Source organism: Hirundo rustica, chromosome 7, assembly GCF_015227805.2.
Source record: "Hirundo rustica isolate bHirRus1 chromosome 7, bHirRus1.pri.v3, whole genome shotgun sequence".
Lineage (NCBI taxonomy): Eukaryota > Metazoa > Chordata > Aves > Passeriformes > Hirundinidae > Hirundo > Hirundo rustica.
Genome location: NC_053456.1, coordinates 36,494,660 through 36,515,155, shown reverse-complemented (window position 1 = coordinate 36,515,155; position 20,496 = coordinate 36,494,660). Strand labels below are relative to the sequence as shown.

The window sequence follows — 20,496 nt, the reverse complement described above, 5'->3', positions numbered from 1 at the left end:
ACAGACAAGTACACCAGTGCTGCAGTGAAGGCTGCTCTGGATTTGATATACTTTTGACCTTTTGGGAGTGGCATGTCGACCCCTGGAAGTAAACAACTGTGCCTACATGCCTGGATAACTTGGATTCATGGATGTTGTAGCCATAAGAGACAGTGCTGATGGCCCACTTAGTCACACTGCTGCCCTGAATTCTGCAGCCGTGATTGTGCCTGTTGATCCCACAAAATAACAGAGGGAAAGTCCCCAGGGGTGGAAACAGCTCCAGGCAGACTGCAGAGACAGAGCACAGGCTTCCTTGCTAGAAGCTTTGCTGGGCCACAGGACAGCTCTGGATGAGCTCTCTGCTCGCCTGTTGCTCTGGGGAGATCCTGTTTCAGCACAGTTTATCCTGGAGCCTTTTTGCTTCCCAGAGTTCTGCTCTTGCCCCTTTCCAGCATGGCATCCATTAGGGATGAGGTTGTCCAGGGAGCAGCCAGCTCAGGCAGAGCACCGTGCTCTGGCAGGGTCCAGCTCTCCCTTGGCAGGCTGCTACAGAGGATTCAAGAAACAGCAATGGAACAACCTCACCCGGTGTAAATCCAGTGTCCTGTGCTGCACTTCCAGCTCCCTCACCACTGGGATTGCTGCAGGGTTGTCAGCACTCCTGCACCTCATCCTCTCAGGAAATCCTGGCTGCTGTGAAACCAGCTGGAAATCTCCAGTGGCCGTGGCAGTGCTGTTTAGGAGCAGTCCGACATAAATCAGAACCAGTGGAGTTCATCTCAGGAATCTGCTCTGCACATCGTTTGTGTGATTCTGTTCAGGAAATCCATTCTATGTAATTCTGTCCTAGAAACCCCTGCCAAAAGTAATTGCCACCCAATATCTATATAATAATTAAATATGAGCTGCCTCCAGTTGGGAGGACACTCAAGAAAGGACACTAATTTGGCTTTTCTGTGGGGAGCATGAGGGTTCCCAGGAGTGAGAAGGGGGAATCCCTTTTGTTCTGATCCATTTTTCCCCTCTGACTCAGAGCAGTCCCTCCTTCCATTTTCATTGAAAGAACTGCGATCCCAGCAGCACATCCCGAAACCCTCTCTTCAGAAAAGGAAAGGAAAACATTCCACAGCCTGAGAAAATCTCCTTTTAGAAGGACAAAGCCCCATGGTTGCGTCTTTTTGTTCAAATGGATCCAGTTTGGCAGGACTGCGCGAGCCACTGTGGCTTCCCAACAAAGCAGGTTTTCCTCATCACACATCAACAGGAGTCCCTGCTCTTTGTTTCCTAAGATATTGTTTTCTAACTGAGGCAGGCAATTAACAAAACATAACTTCCCTTTGTTCGTTCCTTTTTGTGGCTGTGCTGTTGAAGGAACCTGTCACGGCCATGACACTTGAAGAAGGCATTAAAGTGATCCAGGTGGCAGAACGGGCTCGCCAGGGCCGCGCTCGAGCGGCATTCATGAAGAGAATTTACCTCGAGGAGAAAAGACAAAGTCAAAAAGAGAAGCAAGAGACCGGTAAAAGTCCAGATGATGCTGCCACTTGCATTCAAAAGGTGAGTTCCTTGTGTAGCAACAATTCTGGCAAAGCCAAATGACAGTGTTTTGGTCAGGAGAGCAGCTGTAGACAGAAACACGGCTCACAGGATGGGAAGCTTTCTGAAATGATCCTTTTTAGGCTGTCCAGCAAGGTGAAATACATCATTTAAACCTCTTTAAAAAATGAGACGGGGCCCTAGATGTAAGATCAATGGAACCAGTCCTGCACTGGCAATGCAGGATGACTTTGCAACTTACATGTTGTTTTTCCATTCTGATTTTTATGACCTCAGTTGCTCTTTCTGGCCTCTGCTTGGAATTCGATGCGTCTCTGAATTCATGCCTTTTTCTGTGATCTCCAGGGGAAGGGTTCATTCCATATCTAGAAAAAAGGACAGAGGGAGGTCAGTGCTAAATTCCACAAAGAGTTCTTGCACATGAATAATTCAGACAATTCAGCCTGACGAGAGCAGGAGCTCAGTCTAAATCTTCTGTCTAAGCTTCGTGAAGCAGTGACAGCTTTTAGAAGCCACCCAGAGCAGCATGAGGGGATAACAAACCTCAGAATTTGTTTTAAAAAAAAATAGCAGATGGCAACCTGTTAAAAAGCAATAGTTTCAATTGTATATTGTGCCTTTCCTTCCTCTATTTGTTTTTTCCTGTGTCTGCCCCAGAAAAGGAAGCTGTACCAAGGCCCATTTATCTCATTAGAGTTTTGTTTACAATCCAGGTTTGGCGTGGGTACAGCCAGCGCAAGAAAACAGAGAAACTGAGAGAGGAGGAAATGATATTTCTGGGCATGGTAAGTGAGGCTGAGCCTCGAGAACATAAAATGCCACATTCTGTTTGTTCTTCAGGCTTTTATAATCCAGCCCAAGAGGAGAAATTAATTTCTACGATTCCTCCTATTTTAAAAGGAGTCTCCAAGGAATACAGAATTCAACTGGAATGATAAATGGCACAGGAGTAGCACAATTTGTCTTCTGCTGAATGGGTTTGTGCTGTCTATACATTCTCCAATGTGTGTGGCAGATGTGGAAACTGGCTGTGGAGAATTTGCCCTGGGTTTCCAGGGAATTTGACCTAGGCGTGATCAGCAAGGAAATTTTTATTATTCAGCTTTTCAGTCATGATTTCAAGACTGGTGAGCTGTCTTATGTCTGGAGTAGAATTCATGAAGGTTGGAAAAGCCCCCTAAAATCATCAAGTCCAAGCATTAACCCAGCACTGCCAAGCCCAACCCATGTCCCCAAGTGGCACCTGACACATTTTTTGAACACTTCCAGGGATGGTGAGTCTACCACTTGACTGGGCAGCCTGTTCCAATGCTTGACAGCCCTTACGGTGGGCTAAAATAATTAATTCTTCCTAATATTAAATTGAAGAAGCAAAATCCCCTTCTCCCACTGCTTTGTAGCCACTGCCTGTGTATGTCAAGAGCAGGGAAGAGAAACCTAAGAACTGGAATATTAATCCATCAATATTCTCTAAGTCCATGTAAGAACCATCAAAATCTTCCTCACATCACACTGCAGAGGCACAGGGAAGTGAACATCTGCCCATGGCCAGTTAAATTGCACAGGAGTGAAAGAAGAAAGTTAAAGCACCCCTTCCACAAGGAATCTGCTCCTCCCACCCCCTTCCTTGCAACAAACACCCGAAAAATAAGATAAATTCTTTACTGTTGACATTTTTTTGCCCCCCCCTCCAAGTTTTTGGTGGCACTAACAGGTGTCAAGCCTCACTCAAGTCCAGCTGCAGTAGCACAGCCCTTGTACCAAGCTCTAGTAAAGTTCTACTGAAGCAGCAGCACATCACAGAAACATTCAGCACAGCTCTGCATTTGTTAAGTTTATTTATGCTTCCATGTTCTACAGTTCTTAAGTGATCAATTTATAAACTAATAATTTAGTTTTGATTTAAAACATGCTTTCTGCTTTTCCCAGGCAGCTTGGGGGATTTTCTTGCCCAGCAAAGAAATTGCCCTTAGCTGCTTCATAGGGTTCTGAAAACTGATTGTGCCTAGAGAATACATCTCACATCAGTTAAAAATAACATTAATACCTTACCTTTAGGAAGGAAAATGTACATTTGCCTAAGCTTTGCCATGTTAAATACAGGCAACACCTTAGGGATTACTGCCTTTAGCATCTGCTGGTCTCTAGCTGCTAACAGAACCTTGGTGCCAATTCTGTCTCTGTTTAAAACAAAATTCCCTGAGATTTTAACTAGTGCAGACCCGAATGCTTGGGATGTACTGAAAATGAGTTAGAAATGGCACCTTTTGCAGAAGAAGGGATTGTTTCCTGTCAAATCCCATGACGTTTCTGTCGAGTCCTTAGGAAGGAAATCTAAATCTGGCATCAGTTATCTGAGGGTTCACAGCCAAGCCCTCATTTCATGGTGGCCATTGTGGGAGGAACTGGTAATTAGGATGTGAACAGCCTGGTTTATGGGGAGCATAATGTAATCTATATCATCAGAGGGATGAAGGGAATTAAAACCAAACACATCGAGCGCATTCAGTTCCTGACCTCCATTTAAAAGCAAGAGAATTGATGTTTGCTCCTCTGCACTCTGACTCATTGCTCTTTATCAAGTTTATAATCAAAGCATGTGGGGGGGAAAAAAATTGATAACTCTTAATAAAATCTAAAAAAAAAAAAAAAAAAAATCCGTTCATCTTTCCAGGGGTTTTCTGTTGCCTTTTCCTTTCCATGCTGCATTCCCTTCCCTGGTCTCCAAAGGAAGCACACATTGGTTCCCACTGATAGATAGGCAGGGAGCTCCAAAGGTCAAGTCCCTTTGATGTATGATCACGTCAGCCCTCTAAAAAATGACCACAGATCTTCATGTGTAAATATGTTGAATTTGCTTTTCTAATGCTGCACGACTTAGATAAATTAGAAGACCCAACCATCCATTACTCCAAGTCCATCCCAAAGGAGACTCGGCCTTTGTTGCAATAAATATAATTTCTCTTATAATTAGGGCTTTAAAAAAAAAAATGTCTGTGTTACTTTTAGACAAAGACTGCTTTGCACAAAGAGCTGATCCATTTGAAGTTCTGTGTAAAAGATTTTTGGGAAAATTCAGTTGTGTTGGCCTACAAAATAGGAAAATAAGTGTCAAATCCAAGAACTGCCCATTCTTCTGCTTAATTCAGTGCTATTTTCTTTACTCTCTCCCTGCTTCACAAAAAAATTATGTATCTTTTCTGGAATTCGATTCTATTTCATCTTTTGCCTGATGACAGAGAGCAAGTCTATGGCAGAGAGATTTTTCTTGGCTCAAAAGTAAAGCCTCATTATTATTATTATTATTATTTATTAAAGCCTAATTGCAGAAACAGCATGATTCGCTCAGCACACGTTCTCCAAAGCCCTGATAAATCACACTTTGCAGTCCCAGTTTAATTTGTGAAGAGAAGCAAGCCTCCTAAGAGCACATATATCTTGATAACTGTATCCTGAGCTGCTTCCTGATCTTCCTCACATTCCTGCCACGGGGCTGTTTACTGCTAGCTCCAGTACAACCACCAGAGCCACTGCTCCAGGCACTGGGTTGTGTTTAAACCACACTGATGTGGCAAGAAAACACATGGAGCTGTCGGAAAACACACACGTGATGTCTGAGCAAAGCCGCGTTTCCTTGCTCTGTTTTGCCATCCCAGCTCCATTTAACGCACCAGGTTTTTAAACTGCTCTGTTCTTCTGGCATTTATAGATTCCCTGTCACTAAAAGGTTATGATTGTTTAATTTTGCTGCAGAGCTCAGCGCAGCTGGGTGTGTGACCTGGCTTTTGGCAACTGCTGTGTCTCTGGTCCTGGATCCACCCTCAGCACTCTCCTGCAGGAAGTTATGCTTATAATCTCAGAGCACAGGCTGCTGGAAAGAGGAAAGGCTGGGTTTAACCTACAACGTTAGGATAAGCAGTTTGCCATCAGACTGATTTATGAGAGGGTAGGAGGACGTTGGGGACCGGAGAAACAGTTGGCTTAAAGCAGTTAGGTGGGAAGAACAGGGAGCCAGCATGTACCCAGATGGCCGAGGGCACCTGGCCTGTCACAGGACTAATGTGGCCAGCAGGACTGGGGAGGTGATGCCTCCCCTGTGCTGGGCACTGCTCCAGGTCCAGTTCTACCTTCTTCTCAAAATATTCTGGAAGCCAGACCAAAAATTTCCAGTTAATGCTTTGCTAAGTCCTCTGTTGTCTACAGAAGTTAAAGTTTGCCACCTGCCTTATTTTGTCAGGATGTTCCAACGTTGGCAAGTAAAAGTTGTTGTTGAACCTCCTGAGAATTTTGTTGTTTCTGCACCACCCAGAGCGGATCAAGCTACCTTCCCTAAACCTGCTGAGCAGGAATTAGAGGAATCCAGGAAAAAAAGAATACAGAAAGACAAGCCCCTCTCTCCACCTGCAGTACTCTGATACATTTTCCCCCAAGCCTCTTCACCCTGGGCTGGGCTGACTCAGAACAGCCCCTCCTTCCATTTTCATCAGTGGAACTGCAATCCCAGCAGCACAGGAACCAATCCCTTTAGAAAAGTAAACATTCCATAGCTTAAGAAATTCCCCTGGTTCTTTATGTCAAAGCCCCATGGTTCTTTATGTCCTTTCTCTCAAATGGACACAGTTCAGCAGGATGCATGAGCCACCTGGAGCCACTGTGGCTTCTCGCTGGAGCATCAGGTTCTCCTCATCACACATCACCACACCAGATTCAGCTGCTCCTGAAAGGCCTCAGAAAAAACCACATCTCTTGGAATATCAGACTTCCAAGATATTGCAGGAGAAGCCAAACCCCAGTTTAGGGTCTCACAGCTGCGAATTTACACTTACACAGCTCTATGCTGAAATTCCAGCCCTTCCCAAAGAGTCAGTGGTGCAATACCTGCTGTTCTGTGATTGCCTTATGTGGTATTTCCAACATCCTTCCTTCCTCCATATCCAAGGCCAGCCTGGATGGGGCTTGGAGCAACCCGCGATAGTGGAAGGTGTCCCTGCCCTGGCAGGGGATGAAACAAGATGAGCTTTAAGATGCCTTTCAACCCAAACCATTCCATAATCCTTTTCACATGAAAGGATCTGTGTGGTGTTAAATAAAAAGCTGTTCTCTCCTTCTTACCTCTTTTAAGCATACCCTAATTTAGGCATGGTTTTTTTTTGTTAGCACTTTATTTATATATGAGAAAACAGTCTGCCAAACATTCCTCCTTCTCTGAATTCCTGATAAATATAATTCATTTCATCCAGTCAGAAAAAAAAAAAAAAAAAAAAAATCAGCATTTCCCAGAATAGCTTTCTGTGTAAACATTATAGACTATGGCTAAATAAATATTATACAGGATTTAACAAACTACAAACTCCATCAAGTGAAATTTAAAATATTTCATCAGCTCTTGAAAGTGGGCAGCTACAGCAGTGGTGCAGATCAGGCCTGGTTTTGCCAAGCTTAAGATTAAAATGACTTTTGCTTGCTTGGGTGTCAGCACAAAGTCCTCTGTTATTTCACATCTCAGCAGCGATAACTAATCTGTCCTGTTTTCAATAGAAATTTTAAGCCTGCTTATTTTTGAAACAGAAGGATTCTGGGAAGAAAGAAGCCTGCAAAATAATTTGGCTTTCATTGGCTGCAGTCACACTAACAATGAAATCACTGCCTTTCAGAGCCCAAAACATGCTTGCCATGTTTAGTCCAAGTACAGCAGCGTGCCCAGGTATCATACCAGAAATAAACATCACCAGAATTATATAAACTCATCTGGCCCTGAATGTAAACCTTTTGTCCACTTCAAATTTTCTTTTATCTTCCTAAAAGGTGTTACATGTAAATATATTTCTAAATATGTATTATATAAATCTCTAAACCAACCATTTTCAGTATTTTTTAAACAAGGCCTCTTACTACAAATGCTTTGTTTGAACGCATATGACAATTACTTTAATTGGCAAAGCCATTGGAGTGAGTCAGAGAGTAGGGAAGCTTTAATGAATGCAATATATTTTGCTTACTTGTTCCTTCTTTTTTTTTTGTGTGCCTAATTTAGGAATTCAGCCATATAATTGATGTGGCTATCACCATTTGTGTACCATGGAGCCTCTATTAATACAATTTTCATTTGGGGGGTTGGAACTGGATGGGCTTTAAGGTTGCTTCCAACCCAAACCATTGCTTGATTTTATGATTCACAAGATGAGAGACCTCTTTAAAATCTATTCTTCCCTCAGCCAGACAGATTATGTTGAGGAAATAAAGCAAGGACATAGCTCAATCCTATAGCAGACTTTTAAATGCAGTTTGGAACACAGTTCAAAATTCAGTAGAATCATATCATAGAATCACAGAATGATTTGGGTTGGAAGAGATCTTAAAGATGATCTCATTCCACCCCTTGCCATGGGCAGGGACACCTTCCACCTGAAGACTAATGGTTGTAAGTAAAGATCAGGACCCCAGCTGCTCTGATTGTAAATTATTTTAGTCTACATGCCTGTGTAATCCAAATGTATATAAAAAATAATTTCACTTTCACTACTGGTTAAAATAAGTGACTATTACAACCACTTACTGTAAAAATATTTGGGAATAAAGCTTCTCCCCCAGAGAAGCGAAGTGTAAATGTACTGAAAAATATGCTCTACAACTGCAGCGTTTCCATCTTTTGAAACCTTACAAGTACGGGCAATGCTGGCTGTGGCAGAACATTTCCTGAAGCCCCATAAAACCACGGAGCATGTGCTTCGGCTCTGCTGTTCCAGGCCTACGACAAGAAGCTGTCCTAAATTAAGTACCCAGCAATAAAAGCTGCAGTAAATCTACCTCTCAGGCATAATAGGGACGTTAGCCTTCTGACGTGGAGTGAAATGAAATGTATTTATTTCGCCGCCACCAAGCCTCTTTCCCTCATAATGGAACAATTGAGGAGCAGTTAGTTCCACAGCAGGGCCTCCTCCTCCTCCTCCTCTGTGAGGAAGAGCAGCCCCGAGTGTGCTCAGCCAGCCTGCACACCTCCAAGTGCTTTATAATGAACAATAAAGGCTCTGCTGGAGAGCTGACTCAGCACTAAGGCAGGGCTTTCCAGCCAGGAAAGGGATCTGGGCAATCCAAGTCCCGGATTGGGAAGGGAAAATGGACACAGTTTTGTGGAATCGGGGAGTGCTTTGGTTAAATGGGCTTTAGAGATCATCCAGTCCCACACTCTGCCATGGGCTGGGACACCTTCCACTAGCCCAAGGTGCTCCAGGCTCCATCCAACCTGGCCTTGGACACTTCCAGGGGTCCAGGGGCAGCCACACCCTGTGCCACAGCCTCCCCACCCTCACAGGGAAGAATTCCTTCCTAATATCCAATCTAAACCTACTCGGTCAGTTTGAAGCCATTCCCCCTTGTCCTGTCACTCCAGGCCCTCTCCAGGTCCAATGTAACCCCTTCAGACACTGGAAGGGGCTCTGAGGTTTCCACACAACCTTCTCTTCTCCCGGCTGAACATCCCCAGCTCCCTCACCCTGTCTCCAAATGGGAGGTTCTCCAGTCCACCCACACGGTCCTTCATCCCACTGACTTACCTGGGAGGTGTGGGAAATACCTTCTCCCTTCTACTGGTGCATTGTCCCCTTCCCTTAAAACCTAAATTCTTTTGGGGAACGAGTAAAGAACAGAACAGGAGAATCTTATTAGCACACTCATGACTGATGAGTTGGAATAAAATTCTCCTTTAGACAAATGTCCATTTTGCCTTATTAATTTAAACAAGGATTTTAAAGACAAAGCCCATCAAACATTAGATAAGCCTTTTAAGTTAATGGACCATGTAGTCCTATTTTCCCACAAACTCAGGAATCTTCATATTATGTCCTATTTTTACAGCAACATCAATTATTAATATGTATACTTTTGCTGACAGAGGACCACACTAAAAATGTGAGTTTCGTTATCCAGTTCTGGGTCATTAACTGTGAAAAGCTTGTAAATATAATGGTTTATTCACATGGGAAGCCTTCATTAAGATGCATTATTCTACAACTGATGTGGCAGCATTGCATTATCAAGTTCACTGTCTCCATCTAATATTTGTAATTTGTTTCTAAATGAGTTGCTGTTTGTAGGGCAAGCTAACAAATTTGAATTTCACATGGCCAGAGAAATTTCTTAGAGATGGGAAAATGCTTCTTCCCCCAAGGAAAAGCTATTTATTAGCATCTTCCTGAAGAATGCCTCCCTTTGATTCAGAAGCAGGAACATTAGAGGCGCTGAGAGAAGGGATGTTAGAAATAAATTGGCTTTTGTCTTCCTTCCATGCACATTAAGGGCTGTGGAAGCACACTCAGGATTATTTCAGAGCTCCACAAGAGCCATGTGGAGACATGGGAAGCTCTTCCATGATACTTTAAGGCACAGGTCACAGGCTGGCCAGCAGGGAAGCATTCCTGCTGGAGCTGTGGGAATTCATCCTCTCTCTTGGCATTTTCCAGCCTTTTCACTTCCTGTTCCATCTTCAGGTGGTCAAAGCTTTTTCAGACCTGTTTTCTTCTGAGTTCTGCTCACTGACAAGAGAACAGAACCTCTATCAGGACTGTTAGAGAGATTCTGTCTCCTTTTGAAGGCCCAAGAGCACCTGAAGATGAACACAAGGCCCCAGGTTGTGCAGCTGGCTCCTCATTCCTGAGACAGGGTAAGGAATGTGTTAAACTCTGAAGCTGGTGAGGTTTAGGGTGACACATACTTCTGTGATTAGGTCAAGAACACTGTGGACAAAATAAAACAAGTTTTACAGAGCAGCTTTCTTCAGCTGCAAAGCTGGAAGGTATCACCTACGCTATTCATAGCTTATTTTCTTTTTTTCAAGTGTTTTAACAGTCTAAAACATTTTATATCATAATTTACTTGACAGAAGAAAAGCGTTCTCTATGAAAATTCTTGACAAATGGTAGAGAACTGACAGTTCCATCCTCTGGACATTTTGTAACATCTCTTCAGCACCTCCTGCTGCTCCAGTGTCTATATAAGGTTCTGGTTTAAATTCCCTTCCAGACTTAGTTTTGTCTAATTCATCTCCTTATTCCCTCCCTACTTTATAAATTAATTCATTTCCTTGAGCATCCACACGCTTGGCTCAGTCCTTGTAGTCCAAGGAAGCTGTTTTTAAGATAGTCCCCATTTCACTTGTTAGCCCACATAAATTCTTCCGATGTCTCCTCATCCTTGTTTTCCTCAAGTCCACTCATTTTTTGTTTACACGACTGCATTGATTTCAAAGTGACAGAACAGAAAATCAAGCCAGCTGTACATTCATGATGTCCTCACTGCCAGTTCAGTGATTTTCTCCTTGTTCTCCTCTCCCAGAACAGGAGCCAGCCTTACATTCCTGACACGTGCTGGCCTCCTGCTCTTCCCTCATGAGCAGGGCACGCTGTGGATGTTCCACATTAGCCAGCCCTGAGTCCTTCAGGCCTCATTTATCACAGCCAGCTGTGCTCTTCATTTCGTGCCCCCCTTGCCCATCACAGCTGGAGCGTGTTACTGCCAAACAAGGAATCAGGAGGACTGGGGGGAAAAGAGGAGAATACAGCCTTATCAACTTTCCCTGTTCTCTTTCATGCCCTTCTTTAGGGAAATACTGAAGGGGAATGGCTGGAGTCTTGAATTCTCATTTCTTCTGTTTTCTTGTAGTGAAACAAACTCTGGAAAAGAAAATTTAAAAAAAAAAAAAAAAAGGTAAATACAAGAGAGCTTCTCATAAGTTGTTCTGCAGGTTTATGTCTGTACTTCAGCCCTGGTGCTGAGTACAGCTCATAAACTCCTATCAGCAGATGCATTGATAACTGAATGGTGCTCAGACAGGGAGCTGCACAAATATTTACTCAGGGCTCGGCTGGGTCTTGCCAACCAGAACATATCCCACGGCCTTGTTGTTATCGGCATCTGAGCCAGCTGGTTCAGAGCTACTTGGACTGTGTCCACAGCAGCTTCATGACTCTGGGCTCAAGTGTAGATATGGGCTGTAGCAATTCACTTTTTAGAGATAAGAATTTCCTACTGCTGATCTTACGTTGGCACCTCCTTGCCAGTTCAAACTGCTCTTACCTTGTCTGGCTTTGGGACTGGTGAAAGGGAGGCTGAATAAATTCACGGTGGGAGGAGCTGGTGATCCAAGGTCCCTCAAGATGCAGTGGAGAGCAGCTCAGAGGAGCTGCAAAGGTTCTGGGCTGGCAGGGAGGAGCTCTGCTGCCTGTGCTGCTGCTCCCCACGTAGGTCTGGTCTCACTGTCCCACGCTTCCCTTGCTGTGGCACCGGCCCTCAGCTGCTCCTTGGCTGGCTGATCCACATTGTGATAGTGGGAAATGAGTAACTTGAGGAGGTTTGGAGGAGATGAAAAGACAAAAGGGATTATTTTCCACTTTTTAGGGAGCTGAGCTGGTTCACTGCAGGGTCAGGTGAGTGCCAGAGCCTGAGCAGGAGAAGGGAGGGATCATGCATGCAGCAGTTCAGGTGGTGCAGAAGCTGACCCTTCCCAGCCCCAGTGTACTGCTCACCTGGTGACATTTCACCTTCAAATGTTTCAGGCTGTGCTGGAGACGAGCCTGTCTCTCTCCATCAGCCACAGATGAGCCTCCCTAAAGCTGCAGGTATCCTCATGCCCATCTGATGGGAATTTCTCAGGAATCCCCTCAGGACTGCTGTAGGGAGACAAAGGAGTTGGTTTTGGATCTCAGTCTGGAAAAGCGGCTTTGTGGGGGCTCCTCTGGTTTCCAAACAAGCCCTTGAGAGAGCAGCATCACATCTGGCTGTCCTGGGTTTCATTTAACATCAGCATGGCAGACAATGGTGATATACAAATAAACACTGTTAATAGTAGCTGTACTTATAAATAGGTGCTGGTGAGGGGGAAGATTGGAAACACTCGACTTCCCTGAAAACTGGGCATTGAGCAAAGGTAACATCTCAGGGTAAAAGGCAGCGCTTGGGGTCACGCATTCAGGAAGGGAACATGTGCAGCCACCTTTCAAAACCACACTGCTGCTCTTATTTCCTCCTGAATATTTTCTCCCTGGTGGCCTTGACCGATTCCTGCGGCACAGTGCGAGTCACACATCCCAGATGCAGGGGAGGCAGTAAATTGCTTTCCTGAATGGGGCCTCTGTGCTTGCTTTGGACACTCTGGGATCCCTCTGGGTGCTCGCTGAAACCAAATTTGCTTGGCACTTATTAGTGATTTTTGGAACCTGGTGGAAGCTTGGAAAAACAAGGAATAACAGATCTTAAATATGAGCTGGCCAAAGCTTTGACAGAGCTTTTTGTCTTTGCGGGAGGCCTCTGGAATTGGGACGTGGAGCACACCAGAAAATACATCACCAGAGCAAGGAGAATGCATCACGGAATTAGTCTGAGATGTGCCAGTTAAGGACAATTTCTATATGTTTTGAAGTCAAAAAGCCAGAGCAAATTTATATTGGGGTTTTTTTCCATGCAAACCAAGCTTTTGTTCACATGTGCTGCCACCTATGTCAGTAACTAACTAAGAGAAGGAATAAAATCATACTACAAAACCAGGTTGTCTTATTTTCTCCTCTTTTCCTTTCTTAAATTTGCCATACACCATCAGACAATATGATTAATAATTCCCAAGTACATGAAGAAAACAAATTATTCATTGAATTTAAAAAAACCCAAACCTAAAACCACAACGCTAGTTTACAAGGTAATTTTTAAAGTAGATTTTTCTCTACACTTATAAGGTGTAAGGTGCCATAAAACACTGGGAACATCTTAACTTTATCATTGATTGCAAGCTGAAAAATGCAAAGTTTCAGCCCACCCACACAGATGGGGATTTTCATACTTCTGTATTTAAATACCAGAAAGACTTTCATTTTTCCCCCTCACACTACATGTGTAAAATCAATCACAGAGCAGAAATTATTCTAAGACTTGAAACTGGCTGAGAAGCCCTTCTTTCCAAGGTTATCAAATCATGGGAAACTTGGGGAGCTGTGATTTTTGTTACAGTGATTTGGAGCTGGGGGGGGGTGGGGGGGTGGTGTTTATTCCTTTTTTGTTGTTGTTGTTCCTCAAGGGAAGTTGATTTCCTAAAGGAGTCTGACCAGCTGCAACAAAATACCAGGAAACGACTGACCAAGCAGTGCATATAAAAATTGCAGTGAGCAAATTCAAAACAATACTGGCTAATTAAAAGCATCAATGGGAAGTCCAGACATTTGAAAATTCAATTAAAAAATTCTCTGGCACCCTTCTGACACGGATAAAGCTGGCATTTGCAGAACAGCAGCTTTCTCACCTGTCTCACTGAGATGCCAGGATCCCACGCTGCAGAGGTTGTTTTTGTACGTTGCAATGTTGTTAATTAATGCTGAAATACCAACAATAGACTATTGTATGCATCCAGGCACTTTTTATGAGCACAGGGTTTTTTTTCTTTCCTGGCTTCCTGCAAGTAAATTAAGGCTTAAGCTCAGATTCACTGTCAACCTGGCATTCCAGTAAATACTAAGTTTCTTTTCATTCATACTTTTTATTTTCTCCTCTCGTTTTCAGAGCCTGCCTCCTGACTTGGAGGCAATGAGCTATTTGCAGAAAGCAAATCTCCTGCAAGGTGAAGTCCAGAAAAGAGAGGACTTATCCTTCAGGCAGGAGCTGAGGAAAACAGAGGGGCCCCACATCAAGGAAACCCTCCAGGACCAGATCACCCAGTGCTTCCTCGAGTGCCGGTGAGCAGAAACACTTACCCATTAATCAGTCCATTTGCCCCAAACAGCCTGATTTTGAGTTCCTACAAACTGCAAAATCCATCTTGAAGGCAGTGGTGCCAGTCCCAAATGAGGAGTTAGTTCTGCACCAGCTGCAAAGCCTAAATCCTGAGCTGGAGGATTCCTGACTGGGGAGACCAGAGCAGGCATTGCTCCTGGCAGGGGTCAGAGGTGCTTCTTCAGTCTCTGCCTGTGATCACGTCCACAAACACTCGAGTGGGACACCTTCACTTTGCTCATTACCTTGGGCTCAGTCTTTGGAATTATGAGCAGCACACTCTAAACTTCAGGAGCCATGACTTTTCTCCCTGTCTGAAATACATAAGGTTTAAGAGAGAGAACTCGCTCTTCCATGAGATGGAAGTACCATTATTTGCCATAGCAAATCACATCACGTCACTGGGACTGCCATCCTGCTGCAGGTGTTATCCAGCAGCCCACATGAATCTGAAGCACTTTTGTTCTTGAGGCCTGACCTTTGAGCCACTCCTCCAAATGTAACTTTACTCGAGCAGTGCTGCTGATCTCAGTGAACTTCACGTCTCAGTAGAGTTAAGCACATACTTACACAGTTTTAAACCCGGTGCTGACACCTCTGCTTCTCTCAGGAAGTTTACTTCAGCCAAAGAAGTTCTGAGAGTGGCAATTCTGACAGTGGAAACTCTTGTCCTAAGGAATATAGGCTGGTTTTATAATTTTATGGGATTTGCTCCACCCAGAGGATTAGTGTGTAAAATTAAATTGGGAAGCAGCAACCAAAACTTGCAGGATTTGACAGCAAGGTTTTTTTTTTTGCTCTGCATAAAGCTGCTCTGAAAAGTGATTTTGTGTCTTGAGCGGCTCAGTGATGTTACAGGGATCGTATTTGTCTTGTGGACCAGTGTCATGTCCATTAATCATTCAGTGTTTGCTCAGGGTACTGGACTTGCCCTCAGCGTGCAGTTTCCAGTTGGAAACACAAATGCATTCTGATGAAATCCTGCCCTGTTTGTTCCCTGACTCCTTCAATGTGAAGTGTTTGTTAAAAAAGAAAGAAGGATCAAAGCCGGCACTCTCACAGGTCTGCCACAACCTATTTCTCTTCTTTCTTGCACTTTTGCCTCTTATAGACTCTCAAGACTCCAGCATATTTTTACTCTCCTTTAAAAAGAGCTGCTGGTTTTACAAACCTCAGTTATTACAAAGCACTTTCCCGTTCCCTAAATCAACCCTCTCCCAGGGCCTGCTCTGCACACTCCTTGAGCTGCCATTTCCTGCCATTCCCCACAGCGCCCAGCATGTTCTGAGGCACAGAAAGATCTTATTCCCTTTGCTTAATATTCCTCACCTAATAGTCCTTCTCTACTACAGGTCAATCGTGTCCAATTAACTTGGCTGGGGAGCTGGGGGAGAACTCCCTGAAATACTGCAGGAACCAATGGCAATGTTTCTGTAGCAGATTAGCAGGGAACAGGCAATGTCCCAGAGAACCAGGCTGAGCCATAAACCTCTTTAAAGACATTAGGAGACACTATTAAAAGTTAAATCCGGTCCACAGAGACGCTTAACAGCAGAGCCAACCAGCAGCCTGAGCCATCCAAAGGATCATTTGAGGAGGCTGAAGCCACGGTTCAGTGGAGGGAGGTGGAGAGGGATGGCTGAGAGGGCAGTTCATCAAAACTCCTGCTGCCTAATGCAGGGGAGCCCTCAGGCTCACGTGCCTGTCTAAGGTGGAATGTAAAGTGCTGAGCTTTCTTTTTGTAGCCCTTACAAGCGGAATGGGGCTTCTTACTACATTTATATCTCAACTTTAGGTGAGACTCAAGGCTAGAGCCACACCATCAGTAGCCCAGCGTGTGACTACCTGATTAAACAAGCTACAAGGGTTCCTTAGCGACCCTTTTCTGGTCTGCCTAGTCAGGCTCAGTGGCCTTGAATCTCATCTAGATTTGAAAATTAACAAAGATTAAAGCAGGTGTTGGAATGTAAGTGCTGCATTGACTGATCTTGGATAGCTTTATGGATAATCCTGAGCAAGGGATTATATGAGATGGGAGTAAGATACACCCACGGGGTGCTTAGAGATAAGCCTCGAGTCAGACTTGCTCTGCTGCATTTGAGACAGGGTGAGAAAACAGTGCCCTTCCAGCCTTGTACAGTTACCCACCCATCTGAAGCAATACTGTATTTTAATAATTAACTGTTTTCAAACTGTTATCAAAATGGTCTGATTAAAACTGCTTTTTTCCTCAAGATGTGCAATTCCTGGTCTGCCTGAGAGCAGGGTCATTGCTAGCAGAGGGACAGTGACACACTTGTTGCAGTCAGTGTTTGATCAGAGAAGCCCAGAATGCTTTGGGCTGGAAGGGACCTTAAAGCTCATCTCATTCCACCCCTGCCATGGGCAGGGACAGTTTCCACTAGGCCAGGCTGCTCCAAGCCCCATCATACTCCCTGTTACTCTTCCCTTTCAGATGAACTGTCTGTCATGATCCCTAAAAATCAGTAGTGCACGGTTCAGCCAAGACCAGACAGCTCTCATTGATAAAAGCTCTTTTGGTGATTTAGCAGATGAAATTCTGCCCCCAGTGAAGGCAGTGGGAGAGCTGCCATCAGCTCCAGCACAGGCTGGACGTGGCCCAAAGCTGGAGTTCATTTGAATCTGGCTGAGTGAGGTGGTGATTTACGGAGCCGAGAGGAATCAGAGCAAGCTGCCTGCAGTCCTGCTCTTCACAGCAGGCCTCTGTCTAAGTGACCACAATCGCTTTCCCCACAGACACATTCACTGGCATCCAAAATACGTTTGAAAACAACAAAAAATTCAGCGTATTTCTCCACAAGGGGAGTGTGTGTGCCTCCTGCAGAGCCAGGCTTTCCTGCCAGAGAACTGGGAGCTGTGTCCTGTTCAAGAGAGGGCCAAGCCTGAAGTGTCAAGGTTTGCATTAATTATTACCTGCCAGGATATATTTTGGCTCTCCCCTAAGCCAGTCTGCGAGATCAACAGCTAAATGTAGCTTGTAAATTATTCTTCAACGAGGCTTTTTGACAGAGTTTACCATTTTCCATAGTCCATTACATAAAGAGATAAAGGGGAACAAAGATTCTTTTGAATAGATTTTGCGGTGTGGAGTAGAAAATAAACCCAAACTTCCAAATTTTATCCTTCACTCTGGAAAGACCGTGATAAAAAATACAATTAGCAGGTATTGTCTTTCAGCACAGTTACTCTTAGATTACAAAAGCAATGAGCACGTATTAAATTTCTCAACTTGTAAGAACTGCTGTAAATATTTATCACTTTCGTTGCACAAGGGAACGGTTCCAGTCATTTCAAGACCCAAACCAGCTTCTTAGGAAGAGAGGTTATAAAAATGCCATGGAAAGCAAAACCCAAAGGAATAGACTAAATGAAATTGTTCCAGTTGCTTAAATCAATCCTGCTGCAGAGAAGATGAAATAATTTTGATGTAACATTGCATTTTTCAGCCTTACCGTCCATCCTTCAGTTTACCTGGGCTGACTTCTGTGGAGCTGCTCTTTTTTGGCTTGCAAATTATTCACATAAAGCCTTGCAGCCTTCCATGTGGCCTTGTCCAGCCATGCTAGAAAAGAAAGATAATTGTTTTTGAAAGCTTTGTGAAGAGGCATCATGCAGTTTAGCTACAGACCTGCCTTTCTTTTATTTTTTTTTCCAAGAGAGTTCATAGAGCAAGTGTACAAATGATCCAAAATTAGCAGTTGCTATGATAATATAGATCTGAGTCTGGATGGTAATCACTTGAGTCCCACACATTCCATCCATTCAATTAATAACAGTTTCATATTAAGATACAGCAGAGCTGGGGTTTTAGGCTCAATTTCTTTTACTGTTCCAAACCAAACCCATTTTTCTCTAACTTTACATTTAGAGTTTTGCACTGAATATGCAAAGCCAGTCATCATCTTCTCAACTCTTTACCCACTGTGAATAAACCAGTTCCCAAATAACGAGTCTTGTTAGAGTCATCCCTAAAATGAATTTCAAAAAGGGATGGGCAGAAAAGGGGGGAAGGATCCCTTTATTATCCAGAGGAATACAGCAGTATCTTTGTCTAAGACAAGTCTTCTCTGACAGAAATCAATACAAAGGATGAGAAATCAAGATGAGGTTTTTATTACCAGAGATGGCCTCCAGAATCACAGGGGAGAGCCTCATGCACGGGCTCTGCTGTGATGTGCCTCATGCCCTCGAGCTGTAACAAATTACTCCATGAATTTCTTGCAGGATTTATCCGCCATCGCTCGGAGCTCTGGGGAGCATTTCATCAGTGGCATCGCTGACCTAATAACAGGGGATCTAAGTAATAGCAACTTTTATGGAGGCTGTGTGTTATTCCCACAGATTTGGGGATTGGTTTTCGGGAGGGAGGAGGCGGCGAGGGGTAAATGTCCTTTCATAATAGGTTTACACTTTACTGATTAGCTTTGAATGATCTTCTTGCTCTGCCTGCTGACTCGAATACTGTCAGAAAAGGAACTGGCCAAGCTTCATGGTGAGTGAATGAGACTCCTCCTGAAGCAGGGGGGGTTCCTGCGCTTTATTTATCCATTTTGAACATTCCTGACAGCCAGCCCGGGCTTTGATGCAGAGGGAAAGAGAAAGAAATAGGAAGTGATGGTGTTACATTTCCCTTTTTTCCCCAGCCTGTTTTGTGGGGCTGAGTTTACTGCCAATAGTCCTGTTCTTTGGGCTCCCTGGGCAGCAGGGGATGGGGAAGGGGGAGGCAGGAGGGAGATGAATGGAGAGAGAGGTTTTTGCTCTGAAACCCCACAGAACAGGGAAAGTGTTCATTCGAGTCAGGCACTGCCCGTATCACATTTCACACTCCGTCCACTCTGCTTTTATGGAGTCAGTGGTGAAGCTGCCAGGCAATCCATCAGGAGTGAAGCTGGCCAACAGGACATGGAGGGATGGCACCTCAGCTGTGCCAACAGCAGCACCCCCTCCGCTCTGGTTCCGAGCAATCGCGGCTCCGAATCCATCCGGGCTCGCGTTGCTCTGCATTCCCATCTGGCTCACCTCAGCCTGCCAGCAGTGCTTTCCAAGCAAGCCAGGAGCATGCATTGCAGCCTCCACACAATATGGCAGCCACTCATGGAACAGCTGATGGGAAAGTTGCTTACAAACCGGGTTGGGGGCCATGAGCCACTCCAGCAGACAGTTGTCCAAGAGCAAGCGCCAGCCTGAAGATCCTTGGAACATCACCAGCCCCTTGATCACAGGTCTCTTTCCATACAATGCCCTGTCAGTCTGGAAAAGCCATTCCCTTCTTCTCTGCCACTCCTGCAGGGGCATTCCTGCTGTAGGAACCTGTTGGAATTCTAGAATTCCAACAAAACTATAACAGGAACCTACCCAAAAAACGCCTCTCTGGTATTTGGTGCTTGATATTCAGCACAGAGAGGAGCTGCTGCCCACAAGAGCCATCTGTGGATGGGTGAAGAACCATCCTCTTTTCACCTAATGACAATTGTCATTATTTGTTTTCCCTGTCATCATTAAAGGATTGTCACACGCTCACAGACCACTTGCACTTGACATTCCACTCAGGAGCAGAAGTTACCAGCTAGGAGCAGCTGTGAGCTCATGGTAAAAAAATCAGGATATGGGGATAAATAAGCGGCTGTCTGCTAATTCCACCAGATGAGGGTCACCTGAACTAAATTAGAAAGAGACCTGTACCTGCACCACATTTTCTCCTGTTCTCATCTGGAGTTGAATATATCTTCACCTCCCCTCTTGTACTTTGTGCAGTTTACACAAACCAAATTCTGAGGGGAATAGCACAAAACAAGGAGATTCTCCTTCTGAATCGCTCTGCAGGGTTGTGTCTCTTATCCAAATCTGATTTTCCTCAGGAGAGTGAAGACAAGCTCTGAATTATGGAAATGAAGCTCTGAAAGAGGATGGCACAACCTTGGGTGTCCTCTGCCCAAACCCTTGATATTCCTGCAAAAGTAAAGAAACATTATTAGAAGGGGCAACATCTGGGGGGTTTTTTTCTTTCAGTAATTTCAACTCTGTTTTTGGACAGAGCCAGCAATCCCAGGTTTTGCCAAGGCAGTAATCTCTGTATCCCTATAATCAGTGCTGGTGCAGAGTGCTCTCTGAGTGCCTCTCTCCCCTGCCAAAAGGCATTTCTGCAGGGACAGCTTCCATTTAACATCCCTCTCCCTGAACATGGCT

The 20,496-nt window shown here is 44.4% G+C and overlaps 1 protein-coding gene and 1 long non-coding RNA gene across 2 annotated transcripts in view; one reads left to right on the top strand and one right to left on the bottom strand.

Moving 5' to 3' along the window:
• The window catches only part of IQCA1 (IQ motif containing with AAA domain 1), a 96,693-nt gene that overhangs the window by 14,654 nt on the left and 61,543 nt on the right, over positions 1 to 20,496 (top strand). The window contains exons 4-6 of the mRNA XM_040070228.1: positions 1,354 to 1,539; positions 2,253 to 2,324; positions 14,080 to 14,252. Of these exons, the coding sequence (XP_039926162.1) occupies positions 1,354 to 1,539; positions 2,253 to 2,324; positions 14,080 to 14,252 (431 nt within the window). The remainder of the gene's footprint in view (positions 1 to 1,353; positions 1,540 to 2,252; positions 2,325 to 14,079; positions 14,253 to 20,496) is intronic.
• Positions 9,429 to 12,137, bottom strand: LOC120755395 (uncharacterized). Its single transcript, XR_005701755.2, has 3 exons — positions 12,060 to 12,137; positions 11,611 to 11,875; positions 9,429 to 11,207 (listed from the first exon to the last, which is right to left on the bottom strand). It is a non-coding gene; the product is annotated as an uncharacterized LOC120755395 (long non-coding RNA).